Here is a 26,166-nt window from a genome sequence, read left to right on the forward strand (position 1 = left end):
CTTTAATAGCTTCCAGTAGAAATGCTTTTATGACGCCTCAATGTCGATCTCAAAACAAAAACATGTATCTAGAAACATTTGAGGAAGGAAGACGTGTGTGTGTGTGTGTGTGCGTGCGTGCGTGCGTGCGTGCGTGTGCGTGTGCGTGTGAATGAATGTCCCCTGGCCCTTCAGCAGTGCACATGCATGTCAGTGGGAGGGAGGGGAGCCATGCTTCATTGTGCATGTGCCTTTTTCACTCACTCGTTAAAAGCTAATTCCCACCCCCCCACACACACACCACCATATATCCCCCCTCCCAACCACCAGCACCAACCCCTCCTTCTTCTTCCCCTAGCTGCTTTCTGTCTTGTGCGATCAACAATAGTCTATTCTGTGCCGTCCCGTGCGAGCGGAGACACACCCTGAGCCAAGGCCGCGGTGCGAGGGGAGATTGTTGGGTGGTGGCCAAGTGAGCGGGACACTGGCTCGATTCTCGTCTGGGAGCGTGGATCCTGCCTTCGACAAGAGGGAAGAGGTGGCTTTTTTTCCTGCTTGGCCGTAAATTTCTAGTGGTAATTTAGTGCAGCCATTTCTCCCCTAACCAGTTGCAAGGCAGAGGCACATATGGAAGGATTGGGGAGTATTGGTTCAACAAAATTGGACAGATTTTTTTTTTTAAATTACAACTTTTTAAAGAAATATCCATGCATTAAGTCTGCTGCAACACATGACAGTGAAAGTTCAGTATGAATTTATATTTCAAACAACATCTATAAAGATGTATTCTATGGAGCCCCGGAGTGGCCATAAAGACAAAGAGTACAAAAAGGTGACGTTTTACTATATCGAGAGCCCAAGATACATCTCGTTCCAATGTTTTAATTAATTGGTGACCATAAAATACAATTTGTTACCACGTCTTTGTTAACTTGTGGCCATGAGATAGCCTACACAGTGGTAGAGGAGTTGAGAGACTGCCTCAGAGGTGGAACAATAATTACAGATTCAAACTTCCGTTATCAATAACTCATAAGCAAAACAGGAACGAGACATATCTCGTGGCCACAAATGAATTACAACATGCGGATAAGTTCATTAAAAGGTGCTCAATTTAGTAGTTTTTTTCTCTATGGCAACTTCAGGGTTCCGCAGATTTCAAACGACTACATTTGGAACCAAGTGGCACATCAGAAAGAAAGAAGAATGACTCGTTTCTTCACTTTAATTTCATGTCTCACCTCCCGTCAGTTGCGGTTGAAAACCCAAAAGTCCCCACCTCCTCAGGATTCCAACACACACACACACACACACACACACACACCAAGGCCCGACCACAATACGGGCCCTGATTGCAGCCGGCCTTGGCCACAGGCTGAAGGTCATTCCAATCGACCCGTTATTCTCTATCATGTCAATCTGTTCCTAAGTGCCACAGCTGGAGCCCCCCACTCACTGATGATAGGGCCAGACTCTCTTCATTGTCCGATAACGTAAATATGACACGCCACCAACACACCACCATCTAAAGGGGTCCCTGTCTGCGCCGGCCAGCCAGCCTAATTATATAATTATCCCTTGTCTTATTGTGCCTGTGTGCAGCTGAGACGAGGGAGGGCCTTTTGTGTGGCCGGAGGAATGCGGTGCGCTTGGCATTTTTCAGCGAAAGGGCAGCTTTTCTGGAAGCCGCTGCCAAAGGAGAGGAGAGGAGTGGAGGGTGAGATCACGGCTGCTGGTGCCCACTCTACTTCTCCCCCCCCCTCTGGTGTGTGTCTCTCTATCAATCAGTCCATCTCATCCATGTCCATATTATTATCCGTCTCTGGATCTAGCTCTCTCACTTCGGGACAATCCCATCTCTCTTCTGTTCTGTGTGCCAACACTTAACTCCCTGTCCCCTCTGAACCTTGAGAGTTTGGCAGATCCAGCATGTCTTGTAGATTTTTTTCTTTTTTTTTACCAGATGGCATGCACAGGATTTGGCTCTACCACGATAAGAGCTAACGTGCAGCGCTGTTACATAGAAGCCGAAGGGGTTCCGATAGTGGACATTGTAGGCGACCGCTCCGCTGCATGATACGAAAAGCATTGCTATTGTTTCTGCTTGGAGAGCTGTTGAAGGCATAACAGAGACCACAGCGCTGGCAGGTGTTAGGAAAGATTACGGGATAGGCCTAGAAAGCATGTCTGTTGTTAATGCCTCCTTCTTGAATCCGAGTCAAAAGCAACAAGGCGGGCGTCCCCATTAAAAAAACATGTTCCACTACAATAGAGGATCCAGACCTTTTTCTGACATTTACATCAAGGGCCTTTCAGTCTTAGCACGTCGCTACAGGTGATTTTATGAGTTTGCTTTACTTTATCAGACGGCCTTTTATACTCACTAATGAAAACAGCAGGGTTAAGGGTAATTTGGCGCCAACGCTTTCCCTCTCTGAATTCCTCGGTATGCTTGAGCCGTCGGATAATTCAAGAACGTTTTGTCATTTCAAAAAAGGCCCCGGCCAAGATAGATTGTACTTTCTAAACGATTTGAATTATTCACACCATCTGAGGTGATGATGAACTTATGTGTCAGATACGTTTTAAAAAGTTTGCATGCATTTCAATGTAGGAATTCCAAAACGTCCTTCCCTCGGTGCACGTCTGCATTTTGAAGTGTAAACAGGTGCTACAAGTGCAACCTGAAGTTCACGTTGCCATTCAGCTGCAGTAAACAAAATGATCAAAGGTCCAGGACAGCATTGTTTTAACTAAGTGTATGTAGAAAACCTGCATGCTATCTGCAGCAGAAACACTGGAAAACGAACAGCACACAAGAAAATTCCCATAGAATTCCGAGCTGTCCATCTGATCCCTGTGCCCGCTCGTCAAAGCCTCCCTCTGGTGATCACACAGCATGGAGTATGTGAAAGAATGCTGCCATAGGGACATAGCAGGACACTCGAGGGGCCTGGTATTCCCATCTCAAGCCTCTCTACATGCCTCCAGTGATTTTTTTCTCAATAAAAACATATAAACAAAATTGAAGATTTGATCAAGTGTGACCAAAGGCAGTGCCAACAGACCCAATGTACAATATACTTAAATAAACAAGAGAACTTGGATGAGAGAGAAAAAGAGTTTTTGAGTGCCGGAGCCAAGAGTGGGACCTCTCCCACTATCGGCACGGCTGTGAGAGCTCCATTGTTTTGGCCCATCTCAAATAACCCTGACAAATTGTGCTGAATGTAGAACCTCTGTTTAAACTAGAGGCATCTTCCAAAAACATGCTGGCACGGTGCCATGGGCTGTATTTTCCCATCGGTGAGGAGACGATCAGCCAGCCAGCCAGCCAGCCAGTGGTGCTCCATGCCGCCCCCGCTGGTCAAAGCAGTTTTTCTAAGGATGGGATAGGGCGTCTTCGATGTGATGATAAAGAGACAATCTATAGTCTGGTACAACCTTAATCTTAAGACTAAAACATCGACATACATTTTGCTTGGCATCAGATAGATTTGACTTTTGCAAAATATCTTCAAAATAAAAGCTCCTGTATTAAAGTATTGTATCCAGGGTAACGGTTCCCATCATGCATTATGTCATGAGGAAAACCTTTTCTCACTGTTGCTAACAAAACCTTTCCGTCATGCCCTCCACCCTCCATTTCTGTTCCCCTTCCTCTATTGTATTGGCCAGCTGACAGGTGGACACTGAGGGAGAGAAAGACCAGACTTTTCCTGGTATTCACTGTCGGTGCATGGTGCACTAATCATGAGCTCATGTCAGATCTATATAAAGTATAACATACCATGCTGAGAGAGGGGGATTTATTAGCAAAAATATCAGAAGATGTACCAATATAATGAATGCATGTTTAATTAATGTATCTGTTAATCAATTGTCTACATGTGGTTCACTTATACTGTAAGGGAGATTATTGAGTGTCAAAACAGTGTGTGCCTAGTGAAAGGTGGATGAACGGTGCCCCCAAGTGTTCATTTATATATATGTACTGCTATTTTCAGGCTAATATGAATAATATTTGATTATTGAATATTTCATCATTCAAAACCTGTTGGAGAAGTTTTTTAAAGCTGGTTAATTCGACCTTGAACAGGACAGCAGCACAAGTGAAACACAGTATTCAACCATGTGCTACAGACTTGCAGCATACAAGCGTTATGGCATATCCAAATAAGGTTTTTATAAGCATGCATGTGTGAACATTCTATTGGATACTTAATCATAAACAAGAAACTATGTTACCTAAATTGCCCTTCCTCGACACACACACGCACACACGCAGACGCACACACACACACACACACACACACACACACACACACACAATCTCTAAGGGCACCATGGCTTGGGTGCCAAGTGTATCAATGTTTTGGGTCTGAGCTGAACACAGTGAGCAATACAACCTTGGCTTCCAGGGAGATGAGACTTTATCTAATGACCTTACAGTGTCTTCTAACCGGAGACAAATATGAACTATTGTCTTGGAGCTAGACAGACACATAAGACAGGCAATGAGTGTAATATTAATTATGAATACTAAATTCCCTAGCCTAAAGAATGAACATTTCCTCACAGAACCCAACATGCCATTTAATGAGATAAATACAGATGAGACAAATAATAAAGATTGTCAGATTGTCATTTATTCACATTAATCAAATAGAAATGTGCCTTTTAGTATCCCTATGTGTTGATCATGGAATGGCAAAACAACATAAGAAAGTGACAAAGTACGAGATCGATACGTTCAAAAATGGTAGTTGTACAAATATACAGCCATTAAAAAATCTGCTACCATTGCATCTTTCAAATCTTTAAATAGTAAAAACATCCCATACGGAAAGCAGCAATACTCATCACAGTACTTGCATGTGTACATTATGACGCATGGCATTAAGCCACAGCCAAAATAAACAATATGGCAACTGCAGGTACAGTACGTGATGCTAATCGAAACCACTTGCACTTGTAGTTCATTTCAGGAGCTAAGTGCGTGTTTATCATGTCCATGGTGTTTATTCATTACTACTGAGGAAAGGATGCATTCATCCTCAGAAGCTTGTTTCTGCACTCTGAGGTGGTGGAAGTCAATGTGTCTGAACTCGGCTGCAAAAAGACCAAAGAGGGCTAATAACAACGTGACCAAGACCCATTCACACACAGCGGCCTCCGAGATATAGCCTGCACCCAGTAGGACGGACACTGAAGGAAGACAGAGAGGTCAAGGAGCATAAAACCAAGCAAATACATGGCAAAGTTAATAAGAAAATGTTGTAAAAAGGCAGTTACCCAACTTCATGATTGACAAAGAATGCTATTTTTATAGTTTTTCTTAATGCCATGGGTACGCTCACCCAGTACGCTCACCCAGGTACTACAGTTGGCTAAAACACTACCGCTTTTGTCCAAAGGGGATGAAAGAATTAACACAAACTGAAAGTTCGTCAGATCACCTTTAAAAATTTAAAAAATAATCTTCAATCTAATAATGTTCACAAGTACACACATGTCAACTTAAAGGTGCTACGAGGAACTTTTAAATATTAATATATCTGAAACAGTCAAATTTTTCCTCTGATGATTATTAATGACATCTAACAGCAAACGAGACCATCAGTGCAAATAATGCTATTTTTATATATTTTTTCTTAATGCCTTTGTCATGGGTCGGTCCCTCACCCTGGAACTATAGCTGGCATAGTAAAAACCACTTTTGTCCAAAGGGGGTGCAAGAATTAACAAAAGCAGAAAGTTCCTAGGAGCACATTTAAATTGGATTTTATATTTGTATAATGAGTGGGTTTTTTTAGAGGAAGGATACTAAGGATGACCAGAATGGTACAGAGGATGCAGCAGGTAGCCCTGACAGGCCCCACCCAGCATCGGTCAGGAGACGGCTGACCCTGATAGGTTAGAAACAGCTGGACCCAGAAGTAAGCCAGGCCGAGGAAGAAAGCCAGGAACGCTCCCACAAGATGAATATTCATTGAGACTGATTGCTTAGAGGTTAAGAAAGAGGGAGACAATAGTTATGTGAATATTATGGACAGGAAACCGAACAAAAATTATTCATTTATTAATAATTTATCTTTAGAAGCTGATACCTGAACGTTGCCAACGACAGATAATCCTAAAGAGGAGATAAATCCCAAAACAATACTGGCTGTGTTGGCCTTTCCATGGTTACCAAAATCCTTAACCTGCTGGAAACGGATCACCACGATCCACAGGACTGGGAGGGACACAGACAGACAGACAGAAAGAAAGAAAGGAAGGAGGGCAGTTTATGGTGAAGATGTTCCCGAAGTGACCTGACAAATATCGCAATGGGATAATAATATGTCAATCTGCAAATGACATTCAAATGATCATAGGACAGAAATGTACATATCAAGACCTGGAAATGTGAGATTTGTGCATATATAACTTTCCGTAAACACAATTCCTCAGTCAGTCCACATCATAGTATGAGACACCAAACAAACCAAACCCGCATCAAAATAATACATACAGTTAGAGCTATAGTGTGTAACTCATGTAACTGTATGTCACCCCCATGAGGAATTCTGAGTAATTACAACAACACTGTCTGCACATCCACATGAGGTAAGCCTTTGATGATCGCGCATAGATTTGATTCCTGCTGCTGTACGTCCAGGTTTTTTCTTAGCAGTAGAAACAAGAACTGAAACATGTCTTGGTCCCTTCTTGGGATTTCTCCTGAGCTCCTGCGCCAGTGTGAGTGGGGTGACACCAGTTTGTAACGATGCCATACTGAGAAATTCAAAAATAGTTTTTTGGAGCTGATAGGCTTAATCAACTTCGACTCATTTGGCGATATCTTGAATTTAACCGACATTCATTTATATGAAAAAGCTACACACTATAGCTTCAACAAGACCCAACAGCAAGACCAGAGTGTACAACACATAAATGGCTCCTACTAGCATGAAAGTCATCTGTCATTACCTAGAACAGAGCAGATGTTGCAGATCTGGGCGAAGAGACAGCTCTGAGGGGTGTATGTGCCACACAGACTAAGGGCAGAGATAACAGAATTACTATCATTCATCCTTAACCAGTTAACAAGAATTGTATTTATTTGAGTTCACTTGAACTATTTATTGTATTCATACCTGATGAAAGGGACTCCTTCTGTGAGATTGACTGAGCCATTTGTTACAGATATGGCAAACCTAAAGAGAGATAAACGCCTTTATTTCTATAATACAGTATAATACTGGGTAAACAAAGAAAAATAAAGAATTGAACCCATAAGAACCCAGACCCATTACTCCTTTAAGGAAAATTATGAGGGATATAACACAGACCAAGTGAAACACATAGAACACATTTCTGATGTGTTTTTTTCAAATACTTGGGTTAGGGTAACCCTAACCCTACTAGAAGAATAAAACAATTAGCCTACATTGAAATGGGACCACTATAGGACAGTAAAATTGTGTGTGTTGTATTTACAGATATACAAAAATACTTTTGAAATATATTTTATTATTTATTTCATTATTTGTTCAAATGTACTTTGAATTGAACAAAAGAACATATACTAATTCAAAATAATTGAAACAGCAAAGTTAATTGAGCGGCTTATTACTATTTTTGTTGTACCAAACCAAATATGTAGATAATTTTCCTAACTCTCTTGGGTATTATATGTTCTATATAAACTGTGTTCATGAAATATGGTCAGACTAGGTTCAATGTAATACAGAACACACTATTAAGGCATTATAATTGTTAAATGGGTTTAAACTCACCTTTAGACACAAAAACAAGCTTTTTAAAATTCACTAATTATTTCACTTGTGTGTCACACTGCAATTTCACACCCTGTCACTGACTGTCGCATTACCACCACACCAGGATGTTGGGTATATGTCACTTAGGGACTTAATGAGTAAAAGTCAATAATGAAGCTGTGTAATTGTAGGACATTCAAAGTGTGTGTTCAGTGGGTGTCCCCATGGGTTCTTACTGAAAGTTGAAGGTGGTAACAAGACAGGAAAAATGCACAGTAATAATCCCTTGGTTAAAAATTGACTCAATGTTATGGTGTTAATGTTATCCAGTATCCCCTGGTGACACCAACCAACAGATCCAGTAACCCAAAAGCAACGCAAAAATAACACAAACACTCAGAGTAAAACACCTCAGCAACCTATGACCTACCAGTAGTTTGTTACTGCAGTATATTTTCTGGGGTCCATTCACAAAAGGTGTTAGTTTGAATAATAGAAATGGGTCTGCTGAGACAGGGATGAGTTGAGGTGGATAAAGTATTTTATTAGGATAAAATAAATAACCCATCGCCTGTGTCAGACCAGGCTGGCCATGCCCGGTATAGGAGCCACATCCAATATGTGTGTAGTGTGCTCCGTGGGGTTTGACTCCCGGGTGACTGGTTGACGCGCTGTGTCTCAATGTTTGTAGCCTAGTTGTGGTTGTTAAACAATGACTGAACCAAGCGATCATCTCCGGTGCAGACCGTTTATTTTGACACCAATTACGGTACATGTGATTACGGAATACATAGACATTTATAATGTCTATGACGGAATACGTTTGTTAGTTCCTCAGTGATAACAACTGTCAGCTTCTAGCGGTCAAAAACCGTGAGCCCTTCCGGGGTCAAACAACAAACAAACAATCAAGTGACACACCTTTTATACCTGTGCCCCAGGCAATAGGGCAGTGACACCAGGTGGACAACACATGACATGACAACATATAGATACCCAAAAACTGGCTCTTACATTCCGGCCCCTAATTGCTAGTGACGGATGGAACTAACAATTCAACTAAATAAACAAAGAGCCATTATGCATTATGCATTAACATACCTCTTTGGCTACCTTTAATAGACAGTTTCTGTCTCTTTGTGATAGTGTTCCCGCTGAACTATGGTTTCATGAGTGGGAGCTTCCTCCAGCAAAGTGATGTGAGCTAAGCCTTTCCCCATTGAGAATACCTGTTCTCCATCGCATTCTCTCTCTAGCTTCAAGGTCTTCACAAGCCTTTTGGTACAGCTGGAGTTTGTGATCTTTGGTGGTAGAATATTCTTCACCTTGGAGCAGTTGGATGGTTCCGTCTCCATTTGCATGGTCAGACTGAAGCGTTTCCTCCAGTTTATTCGCTTCGATCCTATTCACCAGAGCAGAGGAGAACTCTGCCTCCATGGTGCCACTGTTTCCATTCAGTGGACCACTCACTGACCATCCCATCACCGTCCTGATAGCATACGGGCCATTCCCACAGCTGCTGACGACCTCCCTTGGTTCCAGTAACCTGGGAGCATTGGTTCCAATCAATAGGTCGACGTTTGCCTCAATACTTTGGATGTTAACCTCTGCTAAGTATGGCCACTTAGACAGATCTTCCTGTGTCACTCTGTCGTCAGCAGTCACTGGCATCTTCTCCTGTATGAGAACGTCTGGCAGCGCAAAGAAATCACTGCTGTCGAGAGCAGCAATCTCTAGACCAGCCACAGAGTAAGCAGTTTCAACTCTTTCTTGACCCATTGTTCTTAGTAGAAAGCTGGTTCTTTTACCTGCAGCATTCAGCTTCTTCGCTAGGTGTTCAGAGCAGAATGTGCCTGAGCTGCCAGGATCAAGGAACGCATATGTTGTAATTATATGATTTCCATTAGAAGCCTTCACCTTTACAGGAAGAATAGACAGAGCAGACTGGACCTTACCGGCCCCTGTAAGTCCACATGTTGTGACTACAGCAGGCTGTTCATTGGCAGGTTCCTCTTGCTCGTCCTGAGTTGGTTGCCTTTCTATATGAAGCAAGGTAGGGTGAGTTTGACCACAGATGTTACATTTTATGCGCCTCTCACAGTCACGGCTCATGTGACCCACGCATAAACATGCAAAACAAACTCGCTTTTCACGCAAAAAATTAATTTTTTCTTTGTGTCCTTTTCCAGTGAGCTCCTTACACTCGTCCAATGAATGCCCACGAGCACAGTAGAGGCATCCAGCTTTCTCCATTTCTGTTTGTTCTTCGATTCTTTCAGTGAAGTTTGTAGAAGCTATGGTGGAGGCAACAATACTTTCCTTAGCTCTGTTCCTGGGCTGTGCGGTAAACCGGGTTAAAGTCCTTGGCCCTGCAGCTCCAAAACCGGGGTCCTGTATGTTGCCAAACAATGGGTCTGACAGAATTCTGACATGGCGTTCAACAAACGACACTAGGTCCTTGATGTGTGCTCTGTCGTTTGTTCTTTCCATAATGTCATGAGCTCTGGCTCTCCACTGGTCTCTCGTCCTAAACGGTAGCTTGGAAATAATGGCCCTCATGTTAACTGGCATGTCAAGTTCCTGTAAGTACTGGAGCTCCTCCATAGCGTTGCAGCAACCACGCAAAAACAATGCATAGGCTTGGAGCGCGTCCACATCTTCAGCTCTAATTGACTCCCAGGCCAAAGCTTTCTCCATATAAGCTGTTGCAATTGTATAGTGGTTGCCAAAGTGTTCTTGTAGGAGACCCTTTGCCACTCCATAGCCACTCTCAGGATCCATATGCTGGCAGCTACGCACCAACTCTCGCGGCTGTCCTCTGGTATATTGCTCCAGGTAGTATAGGCAATCGGCTTTGCTTGCCTTTCCTTCAACTCCTTGCTCGAATGCCTTTATGAATGACCTGTATGTGAGAGGGTGTCCTTCAAAGGTGGGAATATCTCTCGGTGGTAGAGACAAGTAGTGCTGTTGTTGCACCAGAGCAGCAGTTATTTCATTTTGCTTGTGCATGATATGAATTATGTCGTCGGACGGATTTGGATGACTACCATATTGTTTTGGTTTGTTATCTGACTGAGCAACTGTAGGCTGGCGCTGTGCATACTGTGATGTTGCCATGATGTTTCCTAACAATTGCACAGGTTGTTTTGGCCGCACGACAGGTTGCTTTGGCCGCACGACAGGTTGCTTTGGCCGCACGTCCATTGATGTTTGTTTGTCAGGTGGTAATGAGGATTGTGCCCAGTGAATTTGTTGCACAGGCCTGCATGTAGGCGTATACTCCTTCGCCATGGGATTTAGGACAATGACAGAGTCCTCTTTCCCTTTTCCCTTTACAAAATATGAATTCATTCCATCTGAGCCTTTGGAAGACGAAACTTTTGTTTCCCATGCCTGCAGTACTGCCAACTTTGCATTAGATGCAGCAAGGTCGGATTCCAAGTCAAGCTCCTCCATCTTGCTTTTGAGCTGTTGTTGCTGCTCCTCCATCTTGCTTTTGAGCTGTTGTTGCTGCTCCTCCATCTTGCTTTTGAGCTGTTGTTGCTGTTCCTCCAAAGCATGTTTTTCTTTGAGGACAGCTTGGCGAGCAAGAAGTGCAGCTGTCTCGGCCTCGGCTATCATACGGCCAGTGGATGCGGTGCTTGACGTACCACTGCAGTGGCTCTTTTGACCTGAGTGTTTGCTACCCACATTTGAAATACTGTCATCAGGACAGACATCATCCTCCACATGACCAGAATATACACCGAAATGACCATTGCATAAACCCCACTGTTTAGCCTCAGCAATAGATGAATTATTTGACAGCATTTTTGCTTCAAACCAGGTTTCATGCTTTGCTTTTTCTTCAGCTGGCAAAAGGGTTAACAAAGAATCATGGCTGAATTTAGCCTCATTACACACCTTTATCAGTTTGTCAAGAGCATTTTTTACCTCAGTTTCTTCATTATTCAACATTAAACCTTGCAATGTTTTTCTTATCACACCTGCTTGATTTAGTTTGTTTACTCTTTCCTTTTGTAAACTGTCTAATTTACCAACAAGCGCCTTTGCTGTAAGTTTAACCACCCTCTTTGGTGGCAGTGCCTCAGCACCACCAGTAGTGCTACTTGCCTTTTTAGCAGTTGGCATTTTGCCAGTCCCGTTTACAATGTCCGATGCTGCGTTTCCCTCCATGATGACCAACAGTCACAAATCAGTTCAATAGTTCGCGACACAAAAGTCAAGTCAATGCAAAGTCTACCGTCACGTCAGTTGTCACCAATGCATTGGATTTAGAGCCCGGGCATGTGTGCACACATTTTAAATGGCCAGTGTAGCGCTACACGTACCTGCCCTTTAATGTTGCGGTGTGCGCCGTCCAGTAGCTTGCGTACGATGTACTCCACAGCCGTAGCCTCCAGCGTTAACACCGTAGCCCCTGGTTAGACCCGATGATGTAGCTGCAGCCCTGACAGCTCCCGCCGGCGATTCTCCTCGAAATCCCGCAGCCTCCAGACGCCCTCCACCGAAATCCCAACAGCTTCCCGGTCCATCCGCAGCCCGAAAACGTCCTCCAAAAAGGTACAATAGCCGCTGCTGCGCAAAGCTACCGGTAGCTTTCCAAGTCCTTGTGCCGCCTCTGTATTAGTTCACCTACTTGCCGAGGGTTTTCTGCAGATCCAACGGCTAGTTTTGAATAAACGGCGGGTTTTTGACAAATATAGGAGCCACATCCAATATGTGTGTAGTGTGCTCCGTGGGGTTTGACTCCCGGGTGACTGGTTGACGCGCTGTGTCTCAATGTTTGTAGCCTAGTTGTGGTTGTTAAACAATGACTGAACCAAGCGATCATCTCCGGTGCAGACCGTTTATTTTGACACCAATTACGGTACATGTGATTACGGAATACATAGACATTTATAATGTCTATGACGGAATACGTTTGTTAGTTCCTCAGTGATAACAACTGTCAGCTTCTAGCGGTCAAAAACCGTGAGCCCTTCCGGGGTCAAACAACAAACAAACAATCAAGTGACACACCTTTTATACCTGTGCCCCAGGCAATAGGGCAGTGACACCAGGTGGACAACACATGACATGACAACATATAGATACCCAAAAACTGGCTCTTACACCCGGTTAGCCAATTCCATTATCCCAACCTCTCCTCTGCCTGTGTGTCTGCATCTTTTAACCTGAGTATAATGTCCTCCTGAAACAGTATACACTTAATATAAAATGTTTAGTAACATAATACACTATATTACTTTACTGATAAACTGTACGAACAAAAACACACATATGAATAAGTACTATAAATGAATACATTGTAAGATTTTGTTTGGAGTGTGTGGAGGAGTTTACATTTAGCTTTGTGGTGCATTATGTTGTGGCTTGTGGCAGCACTTTTGAGTGGTTTTAGGTTAAGCAATATACCATGTACAGTATGCAATGTACATTTCAATTAGAAATTAAGAAAGCTGTGTTTTTAAATCAACTATTTTTTTCTGAACAGTATTGTAATGGTACTGAGACATAATGGTCGTCTTAAGTCCTATAGTGGTATAGGTGTGGTGGAATGCTGCTCTGTCAGTTGTGTACATAACCCCTATACACTATTTAGCTTATAACAGAGATCACTTCCTATGTGCTTCTGAAGAGGACGTTAAATACTCACACAGTCCAAATGCCCGCTGTGCCAAAGACAGCCAGGCAGATTGGGAGCAATGCCCACTGCCACATGTTTCACAACAGCTGCTGCTGCTGCCTGCCTCACTACACAAAACAAAACAAGGGGGATCAGAAGGCATGAGGAAATGTATAGTGTTAGAAATCAGTAAGAAGGAAGAAGACGTTTGTACTCACTATGTGTTGGCTGGAGGTTGAGATACAGCTCCCTATTAAATTCACCGTGACTCATCCCTTCTTTACCATTACCGTAATGACACTAGGAGCTCGGATACTTCTGCACTTTGTCCTGATGTTTCATAGACCGAGTGATCAGTCAGCTTTGAGTCAGCAGCACATCGTAAAAATGAAGGACTAGGTATGCACCATGCACGTCATGTTTGAGGTGTGGGGTTACAGCAGGTGGGAGGGTCTATATTGGTTGCGCAATATTTTGAAAAGGTTGTATGCAGTAACACCTAAGAAAAGCTCACTTCATGTCCTTAAGAGAATAATCATTTTATTTTTATTTATTTATTTATTTTTTTTCTCATATTGGTTGTTTGTTTTTGTTTCTTGTTGTGTGTGTTTGTGTTTGTGTTTCGTTTCTGTTTTTTTTGACGTTGTGTATTGCTTTGTGTATTGCTTTGTGTGTTGATCTCTTAATGCAGGACTGTTTGTGATTGGGTGAGATATGTTCGGGTGGGAAAAAAGGGGAAAAAATTAATAATCCATTGTATTGCAGCAGTTTGACACTTTGTGATTTAATAAAAAAACCTTTGAAGAAAAAAGAGAATAATCAAGAGGTGCACTGCACTGGTAGGTAGGGTAGTATGACTGTTGCTATTTTAAAGGGCTGGGATGGACTTAGAGCCTCTTTATATGTCCATGCTTAGAGCCCGTGTTTTTTTAGATTAACAACCTCCTGTACAAACTCTTCCCAATTCTGTATTTAATAGCCTCGTTTGAGATGTCGCCGTCTTGCTAAGACCTGCGCAATTATGACGCTCGGCTTGCGGAGCGCACAGCATTTTTGCAGCATTTTTGTTGTGCCCTCAGCAAGACGCGCGTCATTTGCGCAGGTCTGAACAAGACGGCTCCATGTCGAACGAGGCTAATTGACTCCTCTACTGTTTATCTTTTACTTTCCGTTCAACAGAAGACAATACTTAAAGCCTTAACATTCCAAACAAGACCTTGCATTTACGAACATCTTAAATTATAACATGTGAATGCAGTCGATCGATGGGTTAGGGATGATTGCAGGATTTATCCTGAATGTTAACTAATAAAGGGGTGGATTAATAGTTAGCCTACCTTAAGTATTCAGTTAGCATTTTTACAATGACCAAGTCAAGTCTAAGTTAAGCCTCTTTATTTGTCAATTGACACACACACATGCAATGTAAGAAGTTACACACACATGGCAATTGATATTACATTTTCGCTCACCCCTCTTACATCACACACATGTATTTGGAAGGGGATCATCCCTGCGTTCCGAATAGCATACTCTTTCTTTTTTCTATTCTACATACTACATTTGACCATAAAAATAATCTATTTAGGATGCAGTAGGCATACAATTGGGACATACTTCTGCTTATTTATTTCATCATAACATTGCTTTGATCTTGCCTCTTGCTTTTATATCCGTCGTATCCCCGTTTGTTTTCATATGGAGGCTCCGTTGATGTGACTTCACTTCAGGTTTGCACTGGATTATGGGTCAGAATCGCCCAAATAGGATGCTGTTTTCAACACTAAAAATCTTGGCCGGATGTAGTAGACATCCAGCTCTTTCTAATTCTAACCATCCTAAATCTGGCCACAAGAATCGGGACATCCTAACTCTTATTTCTACCATACTAAATAGTAGAACATATGCGATTTGTAACGCAGGGCAAGGACACATGGTAGAGATGGTGGGCACCGTAGATGCAATCCCAGCCGCCACCAGTTTCACAAATAACACCCTCCCGTCCAGCGCCGGGGATCAAACCAGTGATGTCATGGCCACTGGTCACCCACCTGAGGCTAGGTGGGTGAAATGTCTTGCTCAAGGACTCAACAACCATCACACAAGTGGTAGAGCGAGAATCGCACCACCAACCATTCCGTTTATACTCACAACCATGAGACCATGTATAAACACAATTTTCATTCTGTATAACTTATTGAAATGCAGCAGGCATAAATGAAAACAGAGATAATTTCACTCAATAGCGTCTCTTTATTGAGGTTTACACACCATGATGAAGTCGTGTTCTCTTGGATTGTGTGTGAATCACTGTTTACCTGTGTGTGTGTGTGTGTGTGTGTGTGTGTGTGTGTGTGTGTGTGTGTGTGTGTGTGTGTGTGTGTGTGTGTGTGTGTGTGTGTGTGTGTGTGTGGTGTGTGTGTGTGTGTGTGAGTGTGAGTGTGAGTGAGTGAGTGAGTGAGGGTGTCAAAGTTCAAGCTCAATCTTGATATCCATTTTAGCCTTGTAGGGCTCCAGCAGGGGGCGTACTTCTTCAGACAGGAACCTGGTTACCTGGATGGCAGAAGGAGAGAATATTAAGAATAGAATGTATTGCACTCAATTAGAAACAGCTTTAAAAGGTCTCATATTATACACTTTTATGTCAATATTATATGGTCTTAGAGGTCCCTAATACGTTTTTATTTAGTTGTTTGCTGAAAAAACCGTTCAGATTATTTATTGTGGTATGCCTCTATACCCTGATTTTCACCTAATCTCATGATGGCCTATTTTTGATACCGAGCTGCAGCTCCCCTCGTAAATATACAATCTATGAGCTCCCCCCGCCCCGGTCTGGAAGCGAAGCCATTGGCGTCTGCCCATAGGTCCATAGCTTAAAAATATCACTAAAATCAGTGAAAAAATGAGCTTCAAAGTTAGACTTCGACTCTATTACCTTCCAATGCTTTGTCTTGCTAAAAAAGAGGCATTTTCTGACATGCTTTGCTGTACTACGGGCATCTTGTTGCTTAGCGGGGAAAACAACATGGCTGTCGCTCGGAAAATTTTCCATCAGATCTCGGGGCCGTGGACCAATAAGAAATGGGGGGGTGGGGTTATCATAGACTACTGCACGGTGGAAGTTTCTGGTTACTAATGTGGGGGGGAAGCATGGACATATAAAGAAAATATGGGGAAGTGAATTCTTTTTTTTTTTTTTACTTTGGCAGTCCCTAGGCACACCGTGGACCCATAGTTATGTTTCAACACATTTAAAAAGTGCGTTTTGCATAATATGTGACCTTTAACATCTATTAGGGTAAAAAATAAATAGCAAGGGTGCTAGCATGTTGCTATGTATACAGCTTATTGAGGCTCTTGTATTGACAGAGAGATGGCAGCTAGTATAAAGATGAGGGGCCGCTGATGTTTTACCTGCTGAGGAGCGCGACCAATAAAGGTCTTAGGGTCCAATATGGCGTCCAGATGCCCCAGAATGGGGGCAAAGTACGGGTCCTTCTGGACTCTGGCCAGCAGGTCGTTATCCCCACCCTCCTGTTTGACCACAGCTGCTGCCTCCTGGGACAGAACACGGATCTTCTCGTGGCAGTCCTGAGGGAGTGGACAGATGTTTTTTAACAATATAATTTAATAGAATAGAACGAGGCCAGATGCAATATACAGTATGTACTGTAGTTGCGTGTTAACAATTCAAACCAGCAACTTCATGAAAACATACAAAAACACAACATTATGAATCTGAAGCAGTGCAATGTTTTTGACAATTACGGGGCTTTAACTTGTTATTTTTCAAAGCTTCTTGTGTCCTAATTTATTTGCACCAAATTATGGACAGTAGTATCAATAAGAGTATTGATATGTACCAGTATTGTTGTCGGTATCAATACAATTCCAACAATACCTCATACCCAGACAAGACACAAGTGAGCAGTTAAGCTACAAAGGTATAACCCCGCAGCAGTTACCTGTCTGTTTCCTCCAGCCTTCACCATAGCCATAATGATGTTCTCTGTGGCCATGAAGGGCAGCTCATGGCGGATGTGTCTCTCAATGACTTTAGGGTAGACCACCAGTCCCTCTGTGATGTTCTGCAGAGTGCTGAGGATAATGTCCGCTGTCAAGAAGGATTCGGGCAGGGAGATCCTCCTGCACACAAGCAAGGGGGGGGGGGGGGGTTAAATTAGTAATTATTAGCCTATATTTGATGTGGTAGGATGGCCTAGGTCTTATAGTTTTACTCCTTTTCTCCTAGGCCCTAGAGCATTGTAGTGGGAGATTTTGCATATAATATATATCTGGACTCTGATATTGGAATGCTTACTTAGCCATTGTTTTATATAGACTTATAAGTGTAATTGGATATATTGCATGTTGTTTGTGACTGAAACTGAGATGTAGATTGCCCAACGACCACTCGGACAGCCACGCCTATGGTTAACTTATGCACAATTACTCTGTCTGTTCTTCTATTGTCCTATGCCCAAACTCCTCCCATGGTTAAGTTATGTACATTAGAACTGTCTGCCTCTCTACCTGTCTCCCCTTCGAACCATTGTTAGACGCCTCCCCCCCTGGGGGGCAGATGTTCCTTAAATACATGACGTTTTAAGGCCAGGACACACCAGCCCGAAAATCGCCGTCGTAGAGTCGATAGGGGGTCGGGAGACGAATCTGTTTGGTGTGTGCCGTAACGTCGGCCGACGTAGAGGTCGTCGGGCTTGTTTTGAGCCTGTCGCCGCCGATTGAACATGTTCAATCGGCGGCGACAGGCTGGCCGACCGTCTTTCATTTGGAGCAATTTGATTGGTGGAGGGCTAGCGAATCAGTGAAGCCCGGAAGTGAGGCGGGTAGCACAAACAGCTAACAACAGCTAGCCATCGTTTTAATGTGTTTGTTCGTTTCGTTTTGAGAGTACTCACATGCATCAACCCTTGTTGACTGCTCGACACCATGCTCGACACTCTCTGCTAAAAATTGTGCTCTTATGGTCCATAAATATAAATACGTATTTCTATCTATGTTTATGCTCTAGAGAGTTGTCCCATCATTTCCGGCTTTCGTATTTTTTCGGGCCACAATACAGATTAGCGCCGCCTGCTGTTATGGAGACATTACGTCCCGCGCAAGCAACAGAGCGTACGGAAAGTCAGCAGTCAGTTTGGTGTGTTCTCTGGCCGCGACGGGAAGCCTGGAGCTTCCTGAAACGGCCGACCCCATTTTTTGCGTAGTCGGAACAAGTAGAAACAAGTCGGACTGGTGTGTCCTGGCCTTTAAGGCTTTCGAAAAAATACGAAAGCCGGAAATGATGGGACAGCTCTCTAGAGCATAAACATAGATAGAAATACGTATTTATATTTATGGACCATAAGAGCACAATTTTTAGCAGAGAGTGTCGAGCATGGTGTCGAGCAGTCAACAAGGGTTGATGCATGTGAGTACTCTCAAAACGAAACGAACAAACACATTAAAACGATGGCTAGCTGTTGTTAGCTGTTTGTGCTACCCGCCTCACTTCCGGGCTTCACTGATTCGCTAGCCCTCCACCAATCAAATTGCTCCAAATGAAAGACGGTCGCCATCGGCGCCGACAGGCTCAAAACAAGCCCGACGACCTCTACGTCGGCCGACGTCACGGCACACACCAAACAGATTAGTCTCCCGACCCCCTATCGACTCAACGACGGCGATTTTCGGGCTGGTGTGTCCTGGCCTTTAAGGAAGAATTGGTCACTCTTGCTCATACAATCTCTGTGTCTGTATTAGTGACCTCTCCGCGGAGATCCTTGCTGTACGATTGAAATAAAACCTAATGCTACTATTAACGTATCACGATTGCCTAATTTTCCCATTACAAGCATTATTTCCATTCTAACATGGTTTTATTGTTTATTATTTATTGATCACACAAAATATTCTGGTAGTCTTCATCTGATTGAAAGAAAATTATCATACAGAAAATAATGATGTTACACAAAATAGAAAGCACAATTAGATACATGAATGACTGGCCTAAATATATTGACATGAAGAGCTTTAATGTATGGCACATGTAATAAGCTATCATTTATTGCACTTCAAACAATCGTTGCGATAAAGCTACCTCGAATGTTGATATATTGCGAGAATCATAAATGTGCGACATTCGTATTGTGCAGGCCTTAACACAAGCATCAAAATATCTGATAAAAATGGGTTGGAAAAAAATAAACAAAAAAAAACGTCACAGCAATCTATTGTGCTGACCTGTTGGCGCTGTCATCCAGCGTCCTCTCCAGCCACTGAACTGAGGCGGTCTGCAGCGGGTCGGCCAGCAGTGCCACTAGATGTCGGGCCAAGCTGCAGCAGCGCTCCGCACGCATGGGGTTCCTCTTGTAGGGCATAGCACTGGAACCTGGACGAGGGACACACACTTCACTGTCAAATTCTGTGTATGTGTTATCTATGTTCAGTCTGGGATAATGAAAAATGTGTCTGTGTTTCATGAATGTGATCCAGCCGTCAGTGAACATACCAATCTGCTCTTTCTCAAAAGGCTCTTCGATCTCCTTCAGGTTGGCGAGCAGGCGGATGTCTGTGCAGATCTACAGCGACATACACAGATTGAAGATGAGTTTTGAGCTGTATAATATATACAGTACATATTTTTTATTCTTTATTAATATATTTTTTTGTGTATATATATGTACGGATGTGTGTGTGTGTGTGTGTGTGTACGGATGTGTGTGTGTGTGTGTGTGTGTGTGTGTGTGTGTGTGTGTGTGTGTGTGTGCGATATGTATGTAGACGTGTGTATGTTGGAACTTACTCATGTATGTTTGCAATGTATAGGTTTTTGTTTAAGGAAAAAGAAAGCTATTATGTCCAGGTGCTTGCAGAATAGCAAATAGCACCACTAGGTGGTGACATTTCTCTTTGCATCTGCTGCTGCTTACCTTGTGAACGGTAGCACCCAAACTGGCCAGGCTGGACAGGCAGTCTATGTCCACCTTACGACTGTATGTCTGCCCAGTCACCAGGTAGGCTCTAGGTAGGATGGGGAAAAACATCATGAGGGCTAATAGCAAAACAAGTACCAATAACCGGTTGTATGACACCACCCTTGTTTACTCAATAACTTCCCTATAAAATGTATCCTACCTCCATTGCTGCTCTTTTTGTGTCATTATACTTCAACTGAATATAAGAGTCAGGAGTTTTTTTAAATGTCTTACTACTTACTTTTTGAAGCCAGCCATCTCTGTCACCATTCTGTCTAGGTCTTCTACCTGTTAAACAAAAAGTTTGTGGTTTCTGAACTGAAAAAAATAATCATCAATGCCGTCACTGTCTGTCTACCATGGCAGTTTATTGATGTTTTTTCTTACCTTGTCGTGTTCGCCCTGAAAGAGCTGCAGGAAGCTGGCCTGGGTGCCAGTGGTGCCCTTGACGCCACGGAAACGCAGGTCGTCACGGGCGCGCTGCATGTTGCGCATGTCCATGGCCAGGTCCTGCAGCCACAGGCACGCACGCTTCCCCACCGTGGTCAACTGGGCAGGCCTGTAGGGCAGAGTGGAGGACAAAATATAATCAATAATAATAATAATAATAACTAGAAATGCAATTCCTTGAAGAAATTGCGGTGTGAATGCTGACGCGGCTGAGCGTCGGAGGAATCCTTCGCCTCTAAACATGTAAACGTGTGAATAAATGAATAAATAATCAATTAGCTTACCTAAAAATAAGTTTGCCATGTTACTGTTTATTGTATTTAGGATTTTAGCTCATTTGGACGCTGTTTGGCCGTCTGTTTTCATTGATAGGCTATAGCCTATTGGCGATATTATAACTTAATTAATAACTTAACTTTAATTACTGAAACGTGATTAGTGTTCTAAAAGATACTTCGATTATAAAACAAGAGGTCAAAAACACAGACGATGATTAAACAAACTAATTTATGACTTTATATTTCCTGAACGTTAAATAACGGTCACCGCCCGGACGCTGTAGCCTAGGATCAGAGATCTGCACTCGATTGCTCTTCCTCAAAGAACCCAGATGTGCACATCTCTACTCGAATCTGAATTTTCTCTACTTGAATCTGAATTTTTTCTACTTGAATTTGAATTTTTTCTACTTGAATTTGAAAACTTGAATTTTGAACTTGTATTAACTGATTCAGATTCAAGTAGAGAAAATTCAGATTCAAGTATAATTAATTCAAATTCCAATGGATAATTCATATTCAAGTGTATAAATTCGAATTCAAGTATCAATAATTCAAATGCAGGTTGATCAATTCATATTCAAGTCGATCAATTCAAATTCAAGTTCTACTGACACAAATCTCTGCCCATACGATTTCCTCATTCATTCTGGTTGAGGATTTTTGGTGTAATAAACCTTTAATTATCTCTGAAGTTATGAATTTTATGAAAAAAATAGTGAATTATGGAAATGTGCTCCTGTGCAAGACGAACATGAAAAACTTTGAATGGAGTTTCTACGATGAACGAGTAGGAGGAATCATAATTTTGCAAGAAATATTAATTTCATAAATGATTGAATTTCTTTGAAGTTATGGATTTCCTGAGAATTCCATTCATAGAATGTTAATGTCTGACATATTCTGAACAGTTATATGTGACAATGAAGTTTGTCGGATAAAGTATGAAGGAGGAGATAGGATTTGAAATTTTGCATAATTTTTCGTAAAACGTTGAAGAAGTATGAATTTTTTATTTTTTTTTAAATGTTGAAGGGGACCAATAAAGTCCTTGAAGAGCTGAACATGTAGATATTTGAATCAGGTTTGAAGGTTGAAGTATGTTGAAGATATGGAACGGTGTAGAAACGGCGGAATAATAATAATAAAGAAATAATTTGAAGGCTGTAGGATATTAAAGCTGTGAATGCTTTCAGTATTTCAGCATTCACACCAATAATAATAAAACACTCCATGCTCTTCATCAGAACAAATTGGGCAAAGTGATAAAGAGGCGTGGAAACACTGCAAACAGGATGCTTCTGATTAGAGGAGGAGGGACTCACTGGTAGTGTGTGAAGCCAAGAGTCGGGAGGTCAGCATGTTTCTCTGCAAAGTGTGCCAGTCTGTCAATGACTCTGGCCAGCTGTGAAAAAAAAAATTAAAAATGGGTTTTTAGCGCTGCAATATTACAGAGTACGCCATTATTACTCATGCGAATAAAGGCCTCACATGTTCATAAGCTCATTTTTAGTTTGTTTTGTGTGTGCGGTTTAATGAGACTCTGCGAGAGAAAAACATTACTTCCACATTGTTGCCTTGTTACTGAACAGCTGATGCTTGCAGAGAAGAAAACACAGAGCTGTCATGTTCTCCTATTTCATATAGATGCCCAACTGCATGGATGTGTGTGTGTTCTGACAAACAGCTGAGCCTCACCTTGGGCAAGAGAATGTCAAATCCATCACGCAGCATAATCAGATCCTGAGGAAGCAAAAAAACAACACAACTTAAGTGACAGTAAACCTTAAAAGAAAAGTCCCTTACAGAGTTATAGATGGGAATTGTTTTTTTTTGCTTTTTTAAAAAGGTGCACTATGTAACTTTGGAGTGTGTCAGAGAAATTTACATTTTCTAAAGATGTATTCTTTCCTCACAGGAAAATTGGATCACTGGAACACTGTTTGAAGTCAGAAAGCTTCCTGAAAAGTTACTGTTCTACTGTTGTTGTTTACAGTAGCAGACCCCGCAGTTTTGTTTACAAAAATATTCTAGTCCAACATTTGGTTCTGGTTGCCTCAAAATAGTTTTGATTTTATGATGATAGAATGATTCAATACTAAGAATTACACGCAGCTGAAGGCTCTGTAAACAGAGGGTTAGGCCAGTATCCATTTTTTAATAGCTTTAAACCTTCCCCAAATTGTACCCCGGTATACGGTATTAGGCTTCCTATTGCTACATTTTACAAGATAACAATGAACTTATCACTATGACGTTAGCTCCGCCAGATACAAATTTTTACTGGCCAGCACTTGAACCCATCACAATCTACGTTCCAAACGAGGGAAAAGGACGCACGGTCTAAAAATAAACTTTGTGCTTTTTTGAGAGATTATTTAATTGACAAATAAGACCTACATTATTAACAGGAGTTTTGTCATAGCTTTTAAAGCATCTTCAAACACAGGCATTGGTGCTGCCGCTGGACATGGACACACACACTCTTAAGGCATTTATTATAAACAAGCACCAGGCATTTTTATGACGGTATCCACAGTATTTAAAGGAATACCTTTGCTATTTTTTTAATACCCCGGTATACGGTAATACCTTCATTCCTCCAAACCCTAAAAACAAATTCCCCTCCACTGAAACTGCATAGTGCACCTTTAAAAGGGCACAAAGGAGGAGATGGGAGGAAAATAAGAGTATTGATCATGCAACAATCAAATGAATAATGCAGGTAATAGCGGTGCATAGGATGTGAGTCATTATTACAGTGTTGTCTCCCACGTAGCAGGAAGTGGCACCCAGGTGGATGATGGGAGCAGCTGTGGGGCAGCAGTGTGCGAAGGTGTGGACGTGAGCCATAACGTCGTGCCTGAGCTTGCGTTCCTCCTCGGCCGCCATGACAAAGTCAATGTCCTTTTCGTGGCTCTCCATCTCCACAATCTGGGCGTCTGTAATGGGCAGACCCAGAGCCTGAAGAGAGGAGAGAAAGAAAAGAAAGAGACACTTTCTGTGAGCTACGTTCCAATTTATTTCCTTGGCAAAGCCGTTTTGAATCCATAGCGGTTGTAACACCCATAAAGTTCAATTTGATCAAGGATGTTACATTGTAGGGGAGAACGGGGTAAATAGGCACACTTTTTACTCTAGTGAGAATTGCGTATCACCTACACATCTTTCAATAGTCATTCCTACATTAAATTGATTCAATGTCCATTAGGGCTCCTGTACAATTGAAGATGTTTGAACGAAAGACAAACAGCCTGATGACGACATCAGTTTGCCTCCTGTCTTTTCTACAGCACTGACAGGCATGTGCTCTCCTCGTGAGAAGACGCTCCACATCCTGATTAGATTTAGATTAAAGTTGTTTTCTCATTGGGACGGAGGTGCTGTCATATGATTGGACAATAGAATCATGTCAGTTGACTAAATTGAACAACCTCTGGGCCTGTATGTTACAGCTCAGTTCGAGACCTCATGACCTAACTACGTCAAACCCTAGGGTTTCAAAAGGTCAGACTGTTGGAAGGCTGATTCCAAGTAAATAACAGAAGTATGGCTGGGCCAGGTTAAGGCAAGTGAAATGCAGCCTCTCAGGGGGCGGTCTCCTGTTACTTTGACATTTCTACATGGCTATTTTCTCTCACACACACACACACACACACACACAAACCACACAGAGCCAGCCACAGGCCTCACAAACTCTGCACAGGCCAACGCCAGCCCCAATGAAGAACATCCAAAAATACATGAATAGGACAAATGTACTCCGATCAGTTCAGTGTGTGTGTGTGTGTGTGTGTGTGTGTGTGTGTGTGTGTGTGTGTGTGTGTGTGTGTGTGTGTGTGTGTGTGTGTGTGTGTGTAAACACTATGTGTGATGCTGTCAAAGGAGCAAAGAATGCAAGAGTTGAAACAGGTTGTTGCACTGATGCAGTTGGATGGTGGCCATCATTGAAGACAGAAACAGTATTTTTGGTGCAAGACAGTGCACTTACTATTTTAAATGCGAAATAAAACATATGAGCTTTAATTAGCCTCATTTTTTATAAACACGCAAGGGAAAAAAGTACTATTTGTCAACCTATACAAAGTATAGGCCTTAATAGTCTGCAGTTGTATAGCCTAAGCATTTTAATTGTAGGCCTGTTTCATAAGAATGATTCAAACTATTTCAAAAACATTCTAATTCATAAATTAGGTCAAACAATACATTTATTCAATTGGTTTATGTGTGAAGTGAAACACTGTATAAATGAATAGTCCTACAGTTTTGTTTATTGTTATAGCCCACTTTCTAAGGTGCGTTTTTTTCCGCTCGTTGTGATGCACAAGTAGTAGACATTTCTCTGCTCTGCTCAACCATGCACACACAGTCCTCCTTACTTCAACTATATTTAGAGCAGGGAACTTGATAGGGGCTCTCTGAAGGTCGACAACTTTCATATGGACTTATAAAGCCTGAACAAAGCGTGTGTACAACCACAACAAGGGACACATAGGCTACTGTGCAGCTAGCCTAAGCTGTGTCAACCCCATACTGTATGTCAAACCTTTTCAGCTTTGGCCAGGTAGATCCACAGCTTCCTCCAGGTTGTGAATTTCTTCCTGTCGCTAAAGTTGTAGGCCATTTCCTTGCTGGCGTACCTGGACGTCAGCGGCGAGCGGTACTTCATGAACTCGTCGGCTACCTCCATGCTTGTTGTTAGCTTGAGTGTTGTTGCTAAAAGAGACGAAAGCTCTGCCCTACACCTTTGCCGAGACACACACAACAACCACTAGCCTCCACAGAGTAGCCACGCGCGAGCATCACATGGGACAGAGGCAGCACTATTTCACGACCCCTCAGGTCGCCGTACGGCGTGAGGTCCGAGTACGACACTTTGTGACGGTATACGGCAGAGAGGCTCGACTGTAATTCATGGATAAAAGGTTTAATTGCTCCGAATTGCTCTTCAATTTCTTCGGTTATAAACAGCTGTGAAGCCACGGGGTTCAAACGACGCCCCTGTGCGTGGAAGCATGTCGACGAACTTAACACAAATGTGTCAATATGGCAACTAATTTATTATTATTTTATTATTAATGTAT

The 26,166-nt window shown here is 42.4% G+C and overlaps 2 protein-coding genes across 2 annotated transcripts; both read right to left on the reverse strand.

The window, feature by feature from the left end:
* Positions 1-4,606: 4,606 nt before the first annotated feature.
* On the reverse strand, positions 4,607-13,729 carry tmem150b (transmembrane protein 150B). Its single transcript, XM_080043688.1, has 7 exons — positions 13,593-13,729; positions 13,405-13,502; positions 7,122-7,181; positions 6,955-7,022; positions 6,090-6,217; positions 5,807-5,984; positions 4,607-5,187 (listed from the first exon to the last, which is right to left on the reverse strand). Exons 2-7 carry the CDS (start codon positions 13,467-13,469, stop codon positions 4,964-4,966), a joined length of 723 nt encoding a protein of 240 aa, XP_079899814.1. The 5' UTR covers positions 13,470-13,502; positions 13,593-13,729; the 3' UTR covers positions 4,607-4,963.
* A 1,944-nt stretch (positions 13,730-15,673) lies between these two features.
* Positions 15,674-25,884, reverse strand: adsl (adenylosuccinate lyase). Its single transcript, XM_080043655.1, has 12 exons — positions 25,629-25,884; positions 23,843-24,046; positions 22,781-22,825; positions 22,408-22,487; positions 20,742-20,913; positions 20,596-20,642; positions 20,310-20,400; positions 19,889-19,958; positions 19,621-19,768; positions 17,343-17,523; positions 16,792-16,968; positions 15,674-15,927 (listed from the first exon to the last, which is right to left on the reverse strand). Exons 1-12 carry the CDS (start codon positions 25,770-25,772, stop codon positions 15,841-15,843), a joined length of 1,446 nt encoding a protein of 481 aa, XP_079899781.1. The 5' UTR covers positions 25,773-25,884; the 3' UTR covers positions 15,674-15,840.
* Between the last annotated feature and the right edge of the window lie 282 nt (positions 25,885-26,166).

This window comes from Ammodytes marinus, assembly GCF_949987685.1.
Source record: "Ammodytes marinus genome assembly, chromosome: 16".
Classification (NCBI taxonomy): domain Eukaryota; kingdom Metazoa; phylum Chordata; class Actinopteri; order Uranoscopiformes; family Ammodytidae; genus Ammodytes; species Ammodytes marinus.

Excerpts from the sequence above, each read along its gene's own strand:
- tmem150b (XM_080043688.1), bottom strand. The coding sequence starts at position 13,469 with ATGTGGCAGTGGGCATTGCTCCCAATCTGCCTGGCTGTCTTTGGCACA. Across the intron at positions 7,182-13,404 it reads ACAGCGGGCATTTGGACTGT|GTTTGCCATATCTGTAACAA; the intron begins GTGAGTATTTAA and ends ATCTCTCTTTAG. Across the intron at positions 5,188-5,806 it reads TACCATTCTGGTCATCCTTA|TGTCCGTCCTACTGGGTGCA; the intron begins GTATCCTTCCTC and ends GTCTTCCTTCAG.
- adsl (XM_080043655.1), bottom strand. The coding sequence starts at position 25,772 with ATGGAGGTAGCCGACGAGTTCATGAAGTACCGCTCGCCGCTGACGTCC. Across the intron at positions 20,643-20,741 it reads TTCAGGGCGAACACGACAAG|GTAGAAGACCTAGACAGAAT; the intron begins GTAAGAAAAAAC and ends TTTGTTTAACAG. Across the intron at positions 17,524-19,620 it reads CTGGATGACAGCGCCAACAG|GAGGATCTCCCTGCCCGAAT; the intron begins GTCAGCACAATA and ends GCTTGTGTGCAG.